The sequence below is a fragment of the Solanum verrucosum genome, unplaced genomic scaffold (genome assembly GCF_900185275.1).
Source record: "Solanum verrucosum unplaced genomic scaffold, falcon-dt-bn FXZP01000072.1, whole genome shotgun sequence".
Classification (NCBI taxonomy): Eukaryota; Viridiplantae; Streptophyta; class Magnoliopsida; order Solanales; family Solanaceae; genus Solanum; species Solanum verrucosum.
Genome location: NW_026020208.1, coordinates 1,097,353 through 1,111,972, shown reverse-complemented (window position 1 = coordinate 1,111,972; position 14,620 = coordinate 1,097,353). Strand labels below are relative to the sequence as shown.

At 36.4% G+C, this 14,620-nt stretch overlaps 1 protein-coding gene and 1 pseudogene across 4 annotated transcripts; one reads left to right on the top strand and one right to left on the bottom strand.

The window, feature by feature from the left end:
* Window positions 1-260: 260 nt before the first annotated feature.
* On the top strand, window positions 261-8,642 carry LOC125830244 (auxin response factor 8-like). 3 transcript variants are annotated; one of them, XM_049509456.1, is made up of 14 exons: window positions 261-743; window positions 933-1,045; window positions 1,142-1,240; window positions 1,338-1,394; window positions 1,493-1,648; window positions 1,729-1,813; window positions 3,158-3,248; window positions 3,366-3,530; window positions 3,618-3,740; window positions 4,483-4,558; window positions 5,668-5,815; window positions 6,297-7,303; window positions 7,391-7,581; window positions 8,215-8,642. In XM_049509456.1, exons 1-14 carry the CDS (start codon window positions 701-703, stop codon window positions 8,390-8,392), a joined length of 2,532 nt encoding a protein of 843 aa, XP_049365413.1. In that variant the 5' UTR covers window positions 261-700; the 3' UTR covers window positions 8,393-8,642. The 3 variants fall into 3 exon arrangements, with proteins under 3 accessions (XP_049365413.1, XP_049365415.1, XP_049365414.1); XM_049509458.1 differs by lacking the exon at window positions 261-743 and having other exon boundaries at window positions 930-1,045; window positions 1,342-1,394; XM_049509457.1 differs by lacking the exon at window positions 261-743 and having other exon boundaries at window positions 1,330-1,394.
* Window positions 8,643-9,642: 1,000 nt separating this feature from the next.
* Window positions 9,643-14,203, bottom strand: LOC125830242 (probable L-type lectin-domain containing receptor kinase S.5; annotated as a pseudogene). Its single transcript, XR_007443133.1, has 2 exons — window positions 12,866-14,203; window positions 9,643-10,646 (listed from the first exon to the last, which is right to left on the bottom strand). The product of XR_007443133.1 is annotated as a probable L-type lectin-domain containing receptor kinase S.5 (transcript).
* Between the last annotated feature and the right edge of the window lie 417 nt (window positions 14,204-14,620).

The following is a 14,620-nucleotide window of genomic DNA, read 5'->3' as shown; positions in this document are numbered from 1 at the left end:
TGTAAAGCTGGATTAATTTCATTTTAATATGAATATCGAACACTAAAAAAAAATCTTCTTTCTCTGTCTTTGTTGATCATGTGCAAATATTATATTGGATGGTCCGTACTCTGACAATGACCATTCAAGAATGGTGGCACATGCCACTTCTGTCAAATCCAATACCCCACCTCAATTTCAATGGCGAGGATCTTTCATGTACAGGTTTCATCAAACGGCTGTTGATTGAAGCTTTTTCCACCAAAACCCCTTTCTCTGATTGAGTACACTCCTTATCTTTCTCTCTCTGTTTCTTGATTTTCTCTCTCTACTGTTATTCAGGTCGAGCTTGGTCGGGTGTGCTATAAAACAGAAAAAAGAACATTTCTTTATCACTCTTTCATAGATAGTGATTGCTCTCAACTGAACTTCTTTTCTTGATATTCAACTAAAATCAAGAAAAGAGTAGTGTTCAGAATTTCACAAACACTTCAAAAATTTGATCTTTTTTTTTAAAGCTGGTTTTGGTGTTTTGGGGTTGTTAATGGAGGTTTTGGAGAAAGAGAAGTGTTGATTTCTTTAAGGTTTGATGTGGGGGAGCTGAAATTAAGAGTCTTTTTTGGTTGGGGGTGGGGGTAATTGAGGGTTTTTTTATATAATTGTCTGGATAATCATAATTTAAGGGTGATATAATTTTAAGGGAAATTGTGTGATTAAAAATATGAAGCTTTCAACATCAGGAATGGGTCAACAAGCTCATGAAGGTATCTTCTCTTCCTTTCATGTCTTTTTTTTTTTCCTCCCAAGTTTGCCTTTTTATATATCTTTGTCTCTGTTTTTATCTGTATATTTATGCTTATGCTTTGTGTTTAGCTAATAAAAGAGAGATCTTTAAGTATTTACTTAAGTTGAACTCAATTATTGATGATGGATTCTTTATTTGGTTCTAAAAGGAGAGAACAAGTGTTTGAATTCAGAACTATGGCATGCTTGTGCTGGTCCCCTTGTATGTCTACCAACGGTAGGGAGTCGAGTGGTTTACTTTCCTCAGGGTCACAGTGAACAGGTCTTTCTCAAATTAGCTACATTAATTTTGAACAAATTGTTGCATATATTAGTATTTAGTCAATTGCTGATAGTTACCATTGGAATTGAGTGTCAGGTTGCGGCAACAACTAATAAAGAAGTCGATGCTCACATACCTAATTACCCGAACTTGCCACCACAGTTGATCTGTCAACTCCACAATGTCACAATGCATGTAGGTTCTTTGTTCATATTCTATGTTTTCTTATGAATTAGTGTTGTGTAAGTTGTAATATAGGCTTACGAGGGAATGACGATTCCTAGGATTTTAGGCAGATGTTGAAACGGATGAAGTATATGCTCAGATGACATTGCAACCCTTGACACCGGTATTTTCTGAACGATGCCATAAAGCTCATTTACTTTTACTGATTTTCCTATATTTTGTGTGAATCGGGGGTGACAAAATATTCTGTTGCATTTTCAGCAAGAACAAAAGGATACATATCTTCCTGTTGAGTTGGGTATTCCTAGCAGGCAGCCTACTAATTATTTTTGCAAGACACTTACTGCAAGTGATACCAGTACGCATGGCGGCTTTTCTGTTCCTCGTCGTGCTGCAGAGAAAGTTTTCCCTCCTTTGGTGATAACTGGTCCACTGTCTTGTATTTCCATACCACTCTGATTCTAAGTCTGATGTTATTCTCATTTTCTTCTGGTCAGGATTTCTCACAGACACCACCCTGCCAAGAATTAATTGCGAGGGATCTGCATGACATTGAATGGAAATTCAGGCATATTTTCCGAGGCAAGCTTCGGAGGATCCTTTCTTTGCTATGTGTAGATTTACGCCGTGTTAAGTGTATTTGGCTTTAATCTAACAGCTGGTGATTCTTTAAGTTTGCACAAAAAATAGATATAGGCACACTTAGATATATGCTGTCACTTAGCAGTACTTTAGTTTAATCCTCTAAAGTACTTGCTTGTTTAGAGTCTTTTTCAGTTTTGGGTACTTTCTTTACATGAATGTACTGTAACAACACGAATGATGGTGTGTCTAGAGAGGATCTTTTAAAGCATTTTTTCTTTTCTTTTTTGAATCAACCGGACTGAAAGCAAAGAGAAAAAAGAAGCAGGATAGTGTCTGGTGTGTAGGGCTGATGTTTTGTCTTCTGCATTCCCCTACACTGTAATATCCTTATGAAGGATTAGAGTTGTGATTATAATTATGGAGGATTGACAATCTGTTATGTAGTAATAGAGTTGTTATTCAGTGGGCCGTGGGTGAGATGGTATGGAAGCTATCTCGGTTTTTTGTGTAAATGTGAAATTCAAGTTGGAACTAACGTTTCTATTTAAGGTTCACATTATGAGTTAGGTAACCTGAGCAGGAAAAAGTAAATCATAAATGTACTTCAAATGATTTTTTTTTATAAAAAGGTTAACAAAATAACAGGCTGAATCAAATAGATTTGTGGATGGCCTAGAATGGGGGTAGTTATAGAATGAAGAAGCAGGTCAATTATTTCTATTAACCCATCTATCTCCAAATGTCTGCACAGTTTCAGTGTGCAAGAGTATGAAAGAGTTCAATTTCCAGGTTATATTGGTGGTGAAAGAACATTACTCTTATGTTTACTAGATTTGTACCACCAACGGCAACTACGCCTTAGTCCCAATTCCCAAACAAATTGGGGCTTTATCATGAATTGGTTTGTTTTACGCTGGTTGCGAACCTACCACACCACTCCTCCTTTATCCCGGTTTGGGACTGACATTGCGAGTGAGATTTGCACCAGTGCTTCAAAATTAATTGTTTAATTTATCTGAATTCTCGGTACATATAAATGGTGCATGGATTATTGTAGTCTTTAGACTTCTGCTATAGTTTTTGGACATCCAAATGAAAATGGTTTCCAAAAATGGTTCATAGTTCTTGGCTGTGTGCTCTTAAATTCTCATTTCTTTAACCTTATTATGGGACTGTTTCTCTTGTCATCCTAATCCTGTTCCCTTGTCATTCTTGGCTTGTTTGTTGGCTCATTTACTGGATATACTAGTGAATACTGATGTCCCTTAGAAGCATGAGCATAATGCATATGAAATTAAATAATGCTGAAATTTGTTCATATTTTTCTGTCTATGCATGTAGGACAGCCTAAGCGGCATCTTCTGACGACTGGCTGGAGTGTGTTTGTTAGTGCCAAAAGACTTGTCGCTGGAGATTCAGTTCTTTTCATCTGGTAGTTTAAGTTTTTTTATCAACATATCCGAGTAATTTTACACTGTAGGAATTGCAACTAAGTGCCTTGTTATTCCTTGAGGCTCTCTTACATGGTTTCTCATTGTTTCGGTGCCAGGAATGAGAAAAATCAGCTTTTTTTGGGAATTCGTCGTGCAACTCGACCTCAGACTGTGATGCCATCATCTGTTCTGTCTAGCGACAGCATGCACATTGGATTACTTGCTGCTGCTGCTCATGCTGCCGCTACCAATAGCTGTTTCACTGTTTTCTTTAACCCAAGGTGGTGCTGAACGATTGTCTGCTCCTTGTTTTTTTTATAAAAAAGTCATATCCTCTCTGCTATTTGAACTAACACTTATCGCATCAGGGCTAGCCCATCTGAGTTTGTTAGTCCACTTTCAAAATACATCAAAGCTGTTTATCACACACGTGTTTCTGTTGGAATGCGTTTCCGGATGCTATTTGAGACTGAAGAATCAAGTGTTCGAAGGTACGGAAGTATTTGATCTTAGATCTCATCCTTGTTTCCTTCGTGGTTAGGTTTTATTCAATCTCTTTTGTTTAGACAAGTGCATATAGCTACTTAAGTACTCCCTCTGTCCCAATTTACGTGACACACTTTTCTTCTGAATCTATCCCAAAAAGAATGTCACCTTTCTATAATTGGTAACAATTTAACTTTTGAGTTCCCCTTTCATCCTTAATAAAATGATTTATAGCTACAAATATGGTCAAGGAGTGGTTTAGACCACAAATTTCGAAAGTCTTCTTCTTTCATAAACTTTGTACCAAGTCAAATGGTGCGACATAATTTGTGATGGAGGGAGTAGCATATTAGTTTCTTGTTGATGGATCTGAGGCACTTTTTGATACTTAACATAAGTGGATCTTTGATCTGGCTCCTAAACACAGATGAGTGTTTTTTTTGGATGCGGCTCCTTTGTTTTGTCAATAATTTCTAATAATGTAGGGAAAGGTGATTTAAGATGAAGGTGCAAGTTTTGCCTTGTTGCTTCACTTTTTACTCATAATTTGCATATCTTGTTTAGTCTAGTGCTTGCAACAAGTAACGCTAGAGTATAAACTGGGCCAACTCAGTGGTTAGTACATGTATATAAACCAATTAAATTGGAATTCCATAGCTGGGAATGGGATTGTGGCTATAATTGAAATTCGAGTGGCAAATTGTGTGTCAGGTTTCTCTTCTTATATGTGGATCTGATACTTTTCAGGTACATGGGCACAATTACTGGCATTGGTGACTTAGATCCAGTTCGCTGGGCCAACTCTCACTGGCGGTCTGTCAAGGTAAATGTGTTTTAGCTCTGTCATAGTTTTTACTTTTTAGCATTTTTATATACGATTCTTTTGAAGTCATAGCATTTAAAACCTGTTGCTTGGACTCTTCAAAAATGTCATCGGGTGTGTGTTGGATCCTTCAAAAGTAGTGTATTTTTGAAGGATCCGATACGGGTGAGGCAACATTTTTGGAGAGTCCGAGCAACTTAGTTTAAAATGCCTTCTGTGCACATATTAGGTTTTACTTGTATATCCATATTATTAGGAAATTCAAAATTTTTAATAGAAAATCTTTTCAACTGATTTTTCTTCTCTCACTTTCTTTTTCGCTTGATTTTCAGTCATTGATGTTGTCATGTTTCCGTGGCACTAATTTTGATCTTCTTCAATTTATGTTGGCATGCACTAGCTTTGCTTATGTTAAACTAGCTATTACTTTTACATTCTTGTCCTAGATCCCAGTTTGATTTTATTCTATTGTTTACTGTAAAAATATACTTATACTTTTCTACATTGCTATGCTACTTCGCACCCCACCTCTCTCTCTCTTGTGCAAGCAAAATACACCTCTGAATTGCTACCTCTTTTCCTTTTCCTGCGGTTGATACTTCAATTTTAAAATATGCCTAAGTTTTTCCACAAGAAATTTGACATACTTGCATCGGAACTCATGGTTCTTTTGCTGGCAAAGATTGTAGACTTTGTTGCCTAATTAGGAAGACTTTTACTTCACCAGCATCAAATGCGTATCTATCAGCTATTCAAATACATTGAACTTTTAATAGTTTAGGCGCTAAGTGATTTTCGTTTATTTTATCAAATCTCCAACTTTCTTTACTATGTCAAGTTGTTTCTCCACAAGGTTGTCTATCTTTGGTGCTATGTTCATTAGAGTATAGAACTTGTTTGTCTCAGAACTCATGTAGCAAATGCAGAAATCAGGCTATCTTGCTTTGCTTTTACCACCATTCATAGGGAAATTACAAATTTACGATTGTACTATTGTTATATGTTCGTAAACAGTTATTCTATGTTCGTAAACAGTTATTCTATGTTCGTAAACAGTTATTCTATGTTCGCAGATATCTATTTACAAAAGAAATTTTATGAAATTGTAGGTTGGTTGGGATGAGTCAACGGCAGGCGAGAGGCAACCTAGGGTTTCCCTATGGGAGATAGAGCCTTTGACTACTTTTCCAATGTATCCATCTTTGTTCCCTCTTAGGCTAAAGCGGCCTTGGTATCCAGGAACTTCATCTTTTCAAGGTATTTTGCGTACTCAATGTTATGCTGTTAGGAAAGTGAAGCTGTACAATCCTGAGGTTTCCTTGTAATCCCTCCGTTTCAATATGTTTTATCTTACTTTCCTTTTTAGTCTGTTTCAAAAAGAATGCCTCTTTCCTTTTTTGACAACTCTTAAATTTTAACTTTTCACATAACATGTTTAAAACCACAAGATTAAAGTGCATTTGGGTACATTGTACACATCTTTCGTTTACGACCACAAGATTTATTAGTCTTTTACTTTTTAAAACTCCGTGCCAAGTCAAAACTAGACGAACAATTTTAAACGGAGGGAGTACTGTTTGTTGAGAAATATGTAAAATCCGTTGTCATCCAGATGGCTCTTCTAAGAAGGAAAAAACCATTTTTTAGCAGTATCAGTTATTTCATTATTTGAACTTTCAGCTTATTTGTTTTTCCCATGGTCTATTATGAATATTTGCCGTTTGTTTTTTTTTTCCAGAAAATAACAGTGAAGCTATTAATGGAATGGCATGGTTGAGAGGGGAAAGTAGTGAGCAAGGACCACATCTACTGAATCTTCAGTCTTTTGGTGGCATGCTCCCCTGGATGCAACAAAGAGTTGATCCAACAATGCTCCGAAATGATCTTAACCAGCAGTATCAAGCTATGCTGGCTAGCGGTTTGCAAAATTTTGGGAGCGGAGATCTGATGAAACAGCAACTGATGCAGTTTCCGCAGCCCATCCAATATGTTCAGCATGCAGGCAGTCTTAATCCTCTCCTGCAGCAGCAGCAGCAACAACAAGAAGCAATGCAGCAGACAATTCATCAGCATATGTTGCCTGCACAAACTCAAGATAACCTTCAAAGGCAACAACAGCAACACGTTAGCAATCAGACAGAGGAGCAATCTCATCATCATTCTTACCAGGAAGCATACCAAATACCAAACAGCCAGCTCCAGCAGAAGCAACCATCAAATGTTCCTTCTCCATCATTCTCAAAGCCAGATATAGCAGATCCAAGCTCCAAGTTCTCGGCATCCATTGCTCCATCAGGCATGCCAACAGCGCTGGGTTCTTTATGTTCGGAAGGAACTAGTAACTTTTTGAATTTCAATATACTTGGTCAGCAGCCTGTGATCATGGAGCAGCAGCAGCAGCAGAAATCTTGGATGGCAAAATTTGCGCATTCACAATTGAACATGGGCTCCAATTCACCCTCAGTCTCTGGATATGGGAAAGATACTTCCAATTCACAGGAAACATGTAGTCTAGATGCCCAGAATCAATCTCTTTTTGGTGCTAATGTTGATTCTTCAGGGCTTCTCCTCCCGACAACTGTGTCTAACGGCGCTACTACATCAATTGACGCTGATATATCCTCTATGCCACTAGGGACTTCTGGATTTCCGAATTCTTTGTATGGTTATGTGCAAGATTCTTCTGACATGTTGCATAATGTAGGGCAAGTTGATGCACAAACTGCGCCCCGTACATTTGTCAAGGTGCTAGTTCTGTTGTGTATGTTATGCATTTCATTGTTGCTTTATTGCATATTACTAAGATATGGATATTTTTTATTTTTTTTGCAGGTTTACAAATCAGCGTCCATTGGGAGATCATTGGATATCACTCGATTCAATAGCTATCATGAGCTACGACAGGAACTGGGACAGATGTTCGGGATCGAAGGGTTTCTTGAAGACCCTCAAAGATCAGGCTGGCAGCTTGTATTTGTTGACAGGGAGAATGATGTCCTTCTCCTTGGAGACGATCCATGGGAGTAAGTACCTAATTAACCAGAAGGCTTTACATTTTGACTCTTGTACTTCGATTATCATATTATTTTGTTGTAGTTACTGCTAAACATGTTTTGTTATGCTTTCACTTCCATTACTTCATTTTGGATTGTTTTTCCTTGGCTATCGGAAACAGCCTCTCTACCTTTGAGGTACGGTAAGGTTTGCGTACACTCTACCCTCCCCAGACCCCACTTTGTGAGACTAGATTGGGTACATTATTGTTGCTTTACATTTTGACTCTGCTCCAAATTTTTTGAATCTGATGGAACGAACAACTTTATGCTTCAAGTCCTTGTACTACTCACAGCATCATCGGGTATTCGGTAGTGATAGCTGATTATATATCAATTCTAGTACCTTTGTATGAATTATTCGTTCTGTTAAAAAAAATTGGTTTTTTACCATCTTTGTACTCCAGTTTTTTTTTTTTTCTGAACTGCTTTGAAATGCTTCTCCTTGAGTCAAGGGTCTATAGGAAACAACCTCTCTACCTTCCAAGATAGGGGTAAGGTCTGCGTGCATACTGCCCTTCCCAAACTCCACCTGTGGGATTACACTTGGTATGTTGGCTTTTTACCATCTTTTGTTCAAACCAAGACATGATATTTTTTCAGGGAATTTGTCAATAATGTTTGGTACATCAAAATTCTTTCACCCGAGGATGTGCAGAAACTGGGGGAGGAGGTTGGATCCCTAAATCGCGGTCCACCTGAAAGGATGAACAGTAATAATAGTGCTGATGGTCGAGATTTCATGTCCGGACTTTCATCTATAGGATCACTCGAGTACTGACTGTTGTCATCGTTCGATAAACCAAGTGTGGTTCACCAATTCTCTGCTTACCAAGAGCTCGGCCTAGTTAATCCGGTCTCGTTTCTAAGACACTGTTCTTTTTACTTAATCCCCATCTGTCATTTGTATTACAATGCTATTTGTATTAGTTATAATCTTAATCACTGTACTGAGGCTCAGGACATATGTGATTTAGACTAAGAATCTTGAGTTGTAAACTTGTTAATGCAGTTGAACTTTTGTGAGTAAATTCCCTTTTTTCGAAAAGGATTCTCTAGAACTATGTCCGCAAAATGCTAGTACTATGCAGCTGTTTTAAAGCAGCGTGGTTGGATGATCGAGATATTGGTGAATATCACATATGATCGAGAAATGTGTACCTATAATCACATGAAAACCATGAAAGCGGGTTGATAAAGAAAAGGTAGATCCAAAAAAAGTGGAGGATGGTTGATAACATCCCATTACTAGAAAGCCCTCTTTTTAGAAGTAAGATACTCATTATGCTCTTTGTCTAGTTAACTCGTAACAAAATGTTAGACCAATCTCAGGGCTGACACAATCAAATTGGTTGATGAAAAGGGAACCTTAGTGAACAAGCACTCCCACCTCAAAAGCGGTTATTGAAGAACTGTCAGGTTGTTGAGGACACATCTGAAGAGGAGGCAGGCCTTCTAGGTCGACCACCCTACAGACTAATGGATCTCTGATTTATCATAATTTGCATGTTAGGAATATAAGGAGATATAAAAGACAGGTATATTAGTCCAATATGACAGTTGACACTAACATATGTTGGTATTGGACAAATGAGTCTGACTAAATTTGGATTCACGCTGAAAAGTTTCACATTCAGGGGTAAAGCGCTCTCTAACAAAGATGACTCCGTACCCAAAAGGACTCGAACCCGAGACCTTTGATTTGGTTAAAGATGACAAAGTACTTACCACTTCACTACAACCCTTGTTGGTCTCTCTTGAACTGGTCTTACTCTTGGGGCTTGTTTGGTATGTTGGACCAACATAGATAATTTTGAGATAAAAAATTAGTACAACCTTATCTCTTGTTTGGTTACTAATCCTGGTATAAGTTATAGCAAGATCAATAATTAGTATCGGAATAAGTTATTTCTGTTAAACGTTGGAATAATAGTCCCAAGATTAGTTAACCTGGAATAAAATAATAAAAAATGACAAAAATACCCCCAAAGTCCCTCAACCTTTTTTCTACTAAGGTGGAGAGTACTTATGTAAACGAACAACTTCTTTTTAGAAATTATGAAATACACGTCATTTTTAATACAACAAACCAAACAATCACACCGTAGAAGGAACAATGTATAGGATGGAATTTAACACAAAAGGCAGAGAAATATATACATGAGCTGCTATTCTTGTCATTACACAATAAGCAAAAAAAATATCTTAGTGGCCTAAATCAAGCTATTGCTATCTCGACTTGCTTTGATATTCAATACTGTTGTTCTCTGAACTGTACTGAGGAGTTGTGATGGATATTGTATCGACGATGCTCGATGAATCTATGTCAATTGGAACCATAGAAGGCCATACAAATGATGGTTTGAATGGTGGTACTTGTGGTGCTGGTACTGATCCTGATATAACTTGAACTATTGTTTGTGTTTTAGGCCTTTCATTGGCAATTGGATGGGAGCAAGCCAGAGCAAGTAGTAACAATCTCTCTGCTTCTTCAACCACGTATTGATCCTCGAGCCTCTTGTCAACAGCTTCAAGGATTCTCCCATCGCGATGCAAGAACCAAACCCAATCAAGAAAGAGTTGAAACCCATTAACTTTAGTTCCAGGCCTTTGGCCACATATTAGCTCCAACAACACAGCTCCGAATGCATAGACATCAGAATGTTGAGTTGCTTTTCCTGTGTGGAAGCATTCTGGCGCGATGTATCCCATCGTGCCAAGTACACCTTCAGCTTCATCAGCATAAGAGGTCTTTTCGTTGTCAATTGCTCGTGCTAATCCAAAATCACCTAAACGTGCATTGAAGTTTGAGTCGAGCATGATGTTGTTTGCCTTGAGATCGCGATGGACTACCTTCTGCTCGTATTCGTTGTGAAGATAGTGCAGAGCTGACGCGACTCCCGATGCAATGTTGTACCTCACACTCCAGCTGAGTGGCTCTTTTTCTTGCTCTGATGAGAAGAGATGTTTGTCCAGGCTACCATTTGGCATGTATTCATATACAAGTAGTAGCTTACCATGCCTATGGCTCCATCCTGTCACAATAATATGCATGTGATTAGCATATATATATACACTGACAGCGTAAAAGAACTTTTATACCATTAGGTCACCTAAATGATAACTACATGTAACATCTAGGTTACGTTCTCATTAGAAGGTAAAGGAGGTTCAAAAATTACTTTAGATCACTTGAAATTGTTAGTGCAACAATAATAACAACAAATTCAGTGAAATCCTACATGTGGGGTACGTCTGACAAAGGTAAGATGTAAATATCCTTCTTCCTATCTTTATAAGGCAGAGAGACTGTTTTCGGTTGACCCTCGACAACTCTCCTTCTTTATTCAATCTTGAGACCGACAATGTGAGCGAGATCACACTGATGACGGAGTTGAAATTGTTATTAGTACATATACATATAGGCCAAATTATGACTACAATAATAATGATCTATGAATCGATGCAGCCTTACTCCTACTCTTATGGGATAGAGAATGGTGTTTCTGAGTGATCCTCAACAACCCTCCTTCTTTATTCGGATTAAGGACAGACAATTTGAGCGAGCTCACACAGGTGGAGTTAAAATTGTTAATGCCTATATAAGCTAAATTGTTAGTACAATAATAATAATCTATAAATATATCTAATCAATACTATTTTGAGGATATCAAATCTTTACAAGGCAAAAAAAGTTGGGTTGTATGTGTTCCAATCAACTTTTTTGTAGGACCTAATTTTGGAATATCTGGACCTCTCTCAATTATGATGACATGTTGTAGGGTTACAATCTTAGTCTTAATTGGAGTTGAGTGCATTTTGAAGCAATTGTCCAATTATATTATATTAATATTAGAAAGTACCAAACTTATCATAATAGGTGACATTTGAATGAAAGTGATTTTCAAAGACAGGAAGCTTCCCTACAAAAGAAAAGTTTGTTCAAACAATGATTCAAATTTAATCGAAACAAAAACACTAGACAATTTTTTTCATATAATTAATTTAAATGATCAGAATTACTCGATATTTATACCGAAGCTAACAAACCACAAAAGAGTGTGGGACCCTATGTTTGAAATTGGTGGTATAGAAAACCAAAAAGACACAAAGGAAATGGAATCAGTGCTCTTCTGTCTTCCAGCTAAGAATTTAATATTTATTAACTTTGGATTTTTCATCAAGAGGGCATTAAAATTATTAGTTAGTAGGTCCTCCAAGAAACTTTGGATTATATTTTAAAAATTCAAGTTAAAATTAATCACCCCTACCTCATTTTATATTTAGTAGTTAGTAATTATTTTTGAAATTTACAAATACCTCAAATATGACATATAAATAGAGATTATGTTTTAAAATATAAATAAGGAGGAAATAGTTAAATATCTTTACTAATTAATGTTTTCTTAAAAGGCGTATAAAAAATATATAAATAAATATTTTGAGACGAAAGAGTATATGTTTATCACTTTCAAACTATTGTAAAAGGTACATGAGCACACCATTTTTGACACTTGCAAGTTGCATCAAAGCTTTTAACTTTTTCACTTATCTTATAGTAGTTGGATATGACTTATTGGGACCATTCTCAAGATGGAGATGGGCCTAATATGAGTCAAAATGGAACTCCTTAGAACACAAGAAAATATTCTTGGTACCATAATTAATAAAATTTAATTCAAGCTTTTGTTCGAAACGAAGATGGATGAACATGCACTTGTGGTCGAAAGTTAAGAAATTTGGAAAAAAACATGAAAGCAATCACTATGTTGAAGAAGGAAAAGAAACATGACTTAATAAAAAAATGCAATCAAAACGACTAAAGGAACAAAGAAATGACTATGAAAATGGATGAACATGCACTTGTACTCGAAATTTATAAAATTCAAAAAAAATATGAAAGCGGTCACTATGTTGAGGAAGGATAAGAAACACGACTCAATAAATAAAAAGTGTCCTCAAAATGAAGAAATGACTATGTGTAAAACCTGTCTCTATTTTTTTTCTCCATAAAATCTTAGTAGATTTTGCTACCTATACATAAAACATGGATAAAATTCCAAAGACAGGACAAATCTATCAACCAATTACACTTCAACTCAATAAGCATACATATCAAAATCTTTATATCCACTCAAAAAAATTTGATTATTCTTTTGCTGGTCGTCATAACATTCCTCCTTTATCCGAGCTTGAACAAAGAACAAATACTCAAAAAAAAAAAACATAAAGGTAAAGAGTTCAAAATACTTACCAAGTAATTTGACAAGATGTTTATGCCTTAAACGGTTGATAATTGTCAACTCAGCCAAGAAATCATCTTGACCCTTGATACTTTCCCTAGAAAACCACTTCACAGCAATTTCCAAATCTTCACCAACTAAATACCCTTTGTACACAACTCCAAATCCACCTTCACCAAGTTTATTCTTTTCATCAAAATTATTAGTAGCTTTTTTCAATTCTTTAAACTCAAAATCCCTAGGCATTCCAGGTAAACTCTTTAATGCCCCTAATATGTTAGATTGTGATCTATCATCCCTTTTTTTCTTATAAAAAAATACCCAAAATACCCTGACAAAATCAATAAAACAACCAATACTGATACACCAACACTTAGACTTATTATTAGTACCTTTTCTTGATCATTCTTTTCTTGAAAATACTCAACTGTTAAATTCCATCTCAACACACAATTCAACTGATTGAAATGTCCTGTTGAAGCTGAAAATCCAAAATATGATTCTTGATTTACAAATTCTCTCAAATCAACATTGTGTGTTAGTATTGGTACTTTTGGCCTTGTTGGTGTTGTCCCATGTTTCGTCATTTGTTCAATAATGTACACATCAAGTACTTTCTTGAATCCATCATAGTGTATCCATATATTGTAAAATCTTACACCTATTGGAGCAAGTTCAATTCCATGTGGTGTTAAAGGTTCCGACTTAACGGATTTAACACTGTTTATATCAATCCCAATATGGTTATCATCAATATCGAATTCTTGTTTGAATGTATCTAGCTCAATCGCGATTATTTTGTTGGATAATTCACCATCTGTTGTAGCATTCGTTAGGCCCAAATACTGGCCTTGACTATTTAGTGGCAAATCAAAATTTGGACATATCAAGAAAGCTAGACCTTCAGCTGGTGTTTTGTTATCCGGTCTATAAATGTTTGCAAGGAATGATGTGTTGAAAGACGCTGTCCTTGAAATATCATTGTCTACCCATAGTTTGAAAGGTTGTTTTAATAGGATTCTGCCTGAGTTATTGAACATTTGGTAATCAGAGGAAGATGAGTCTGGGGTGATTTGAAGTGCTTGATTGCTAATTTGTGCAGGATGTTTGATTTCAAGAAGGGGGACATATGTATGATCAAAAGGGTCACCATATTGCTGGTCAAATTTTATGATTTTGGCTTGTGATATGAGTTGAAGACAAGAGAAAAATATGAAGATTTTTGGTGTCAAAAATTCCATATTGTGTAGTGAAAAGAAGTATAGAGATGTAAGGGATTTTAATAAGAGGAAGGGTCAATAAAAGAAGCTATTTTGAAGCATGTTGGAGTTGTGTAAAATGAGATATTATTGGAGGAGATATACACAATTATGATGATGATAATGATAATATATGGTAGTGGGAGGGTTGAAGTTTGAACTTTCAACTTTGAATATGTTTTGGTTTTTTTGGTCTTTCATTGCACTACTAGGAACTTGCCACCTCCCTATCTCAACCACCCACACTAATTTTCCTCAAATTTGTTTGATGTTTTTGTTGTAAAAATTTCTGGGGGAACTTGACGTGACTGATAAAGTTGATGTCATGTGAGCAAGATGTTATGTGTTTGAATTGTGGAAACAATCGAAATGTAGGGTAAGACTGCTTACAATAGAGATCCTTGTGGTCCGATCCTTCCTTGAACCCCGCGCATAAAGAAAGTTTAGTACACCTTGAAGGAGAGTCTTGATGTAACTGATAAAGTTATTGTCAAGTGATCAGGAGAT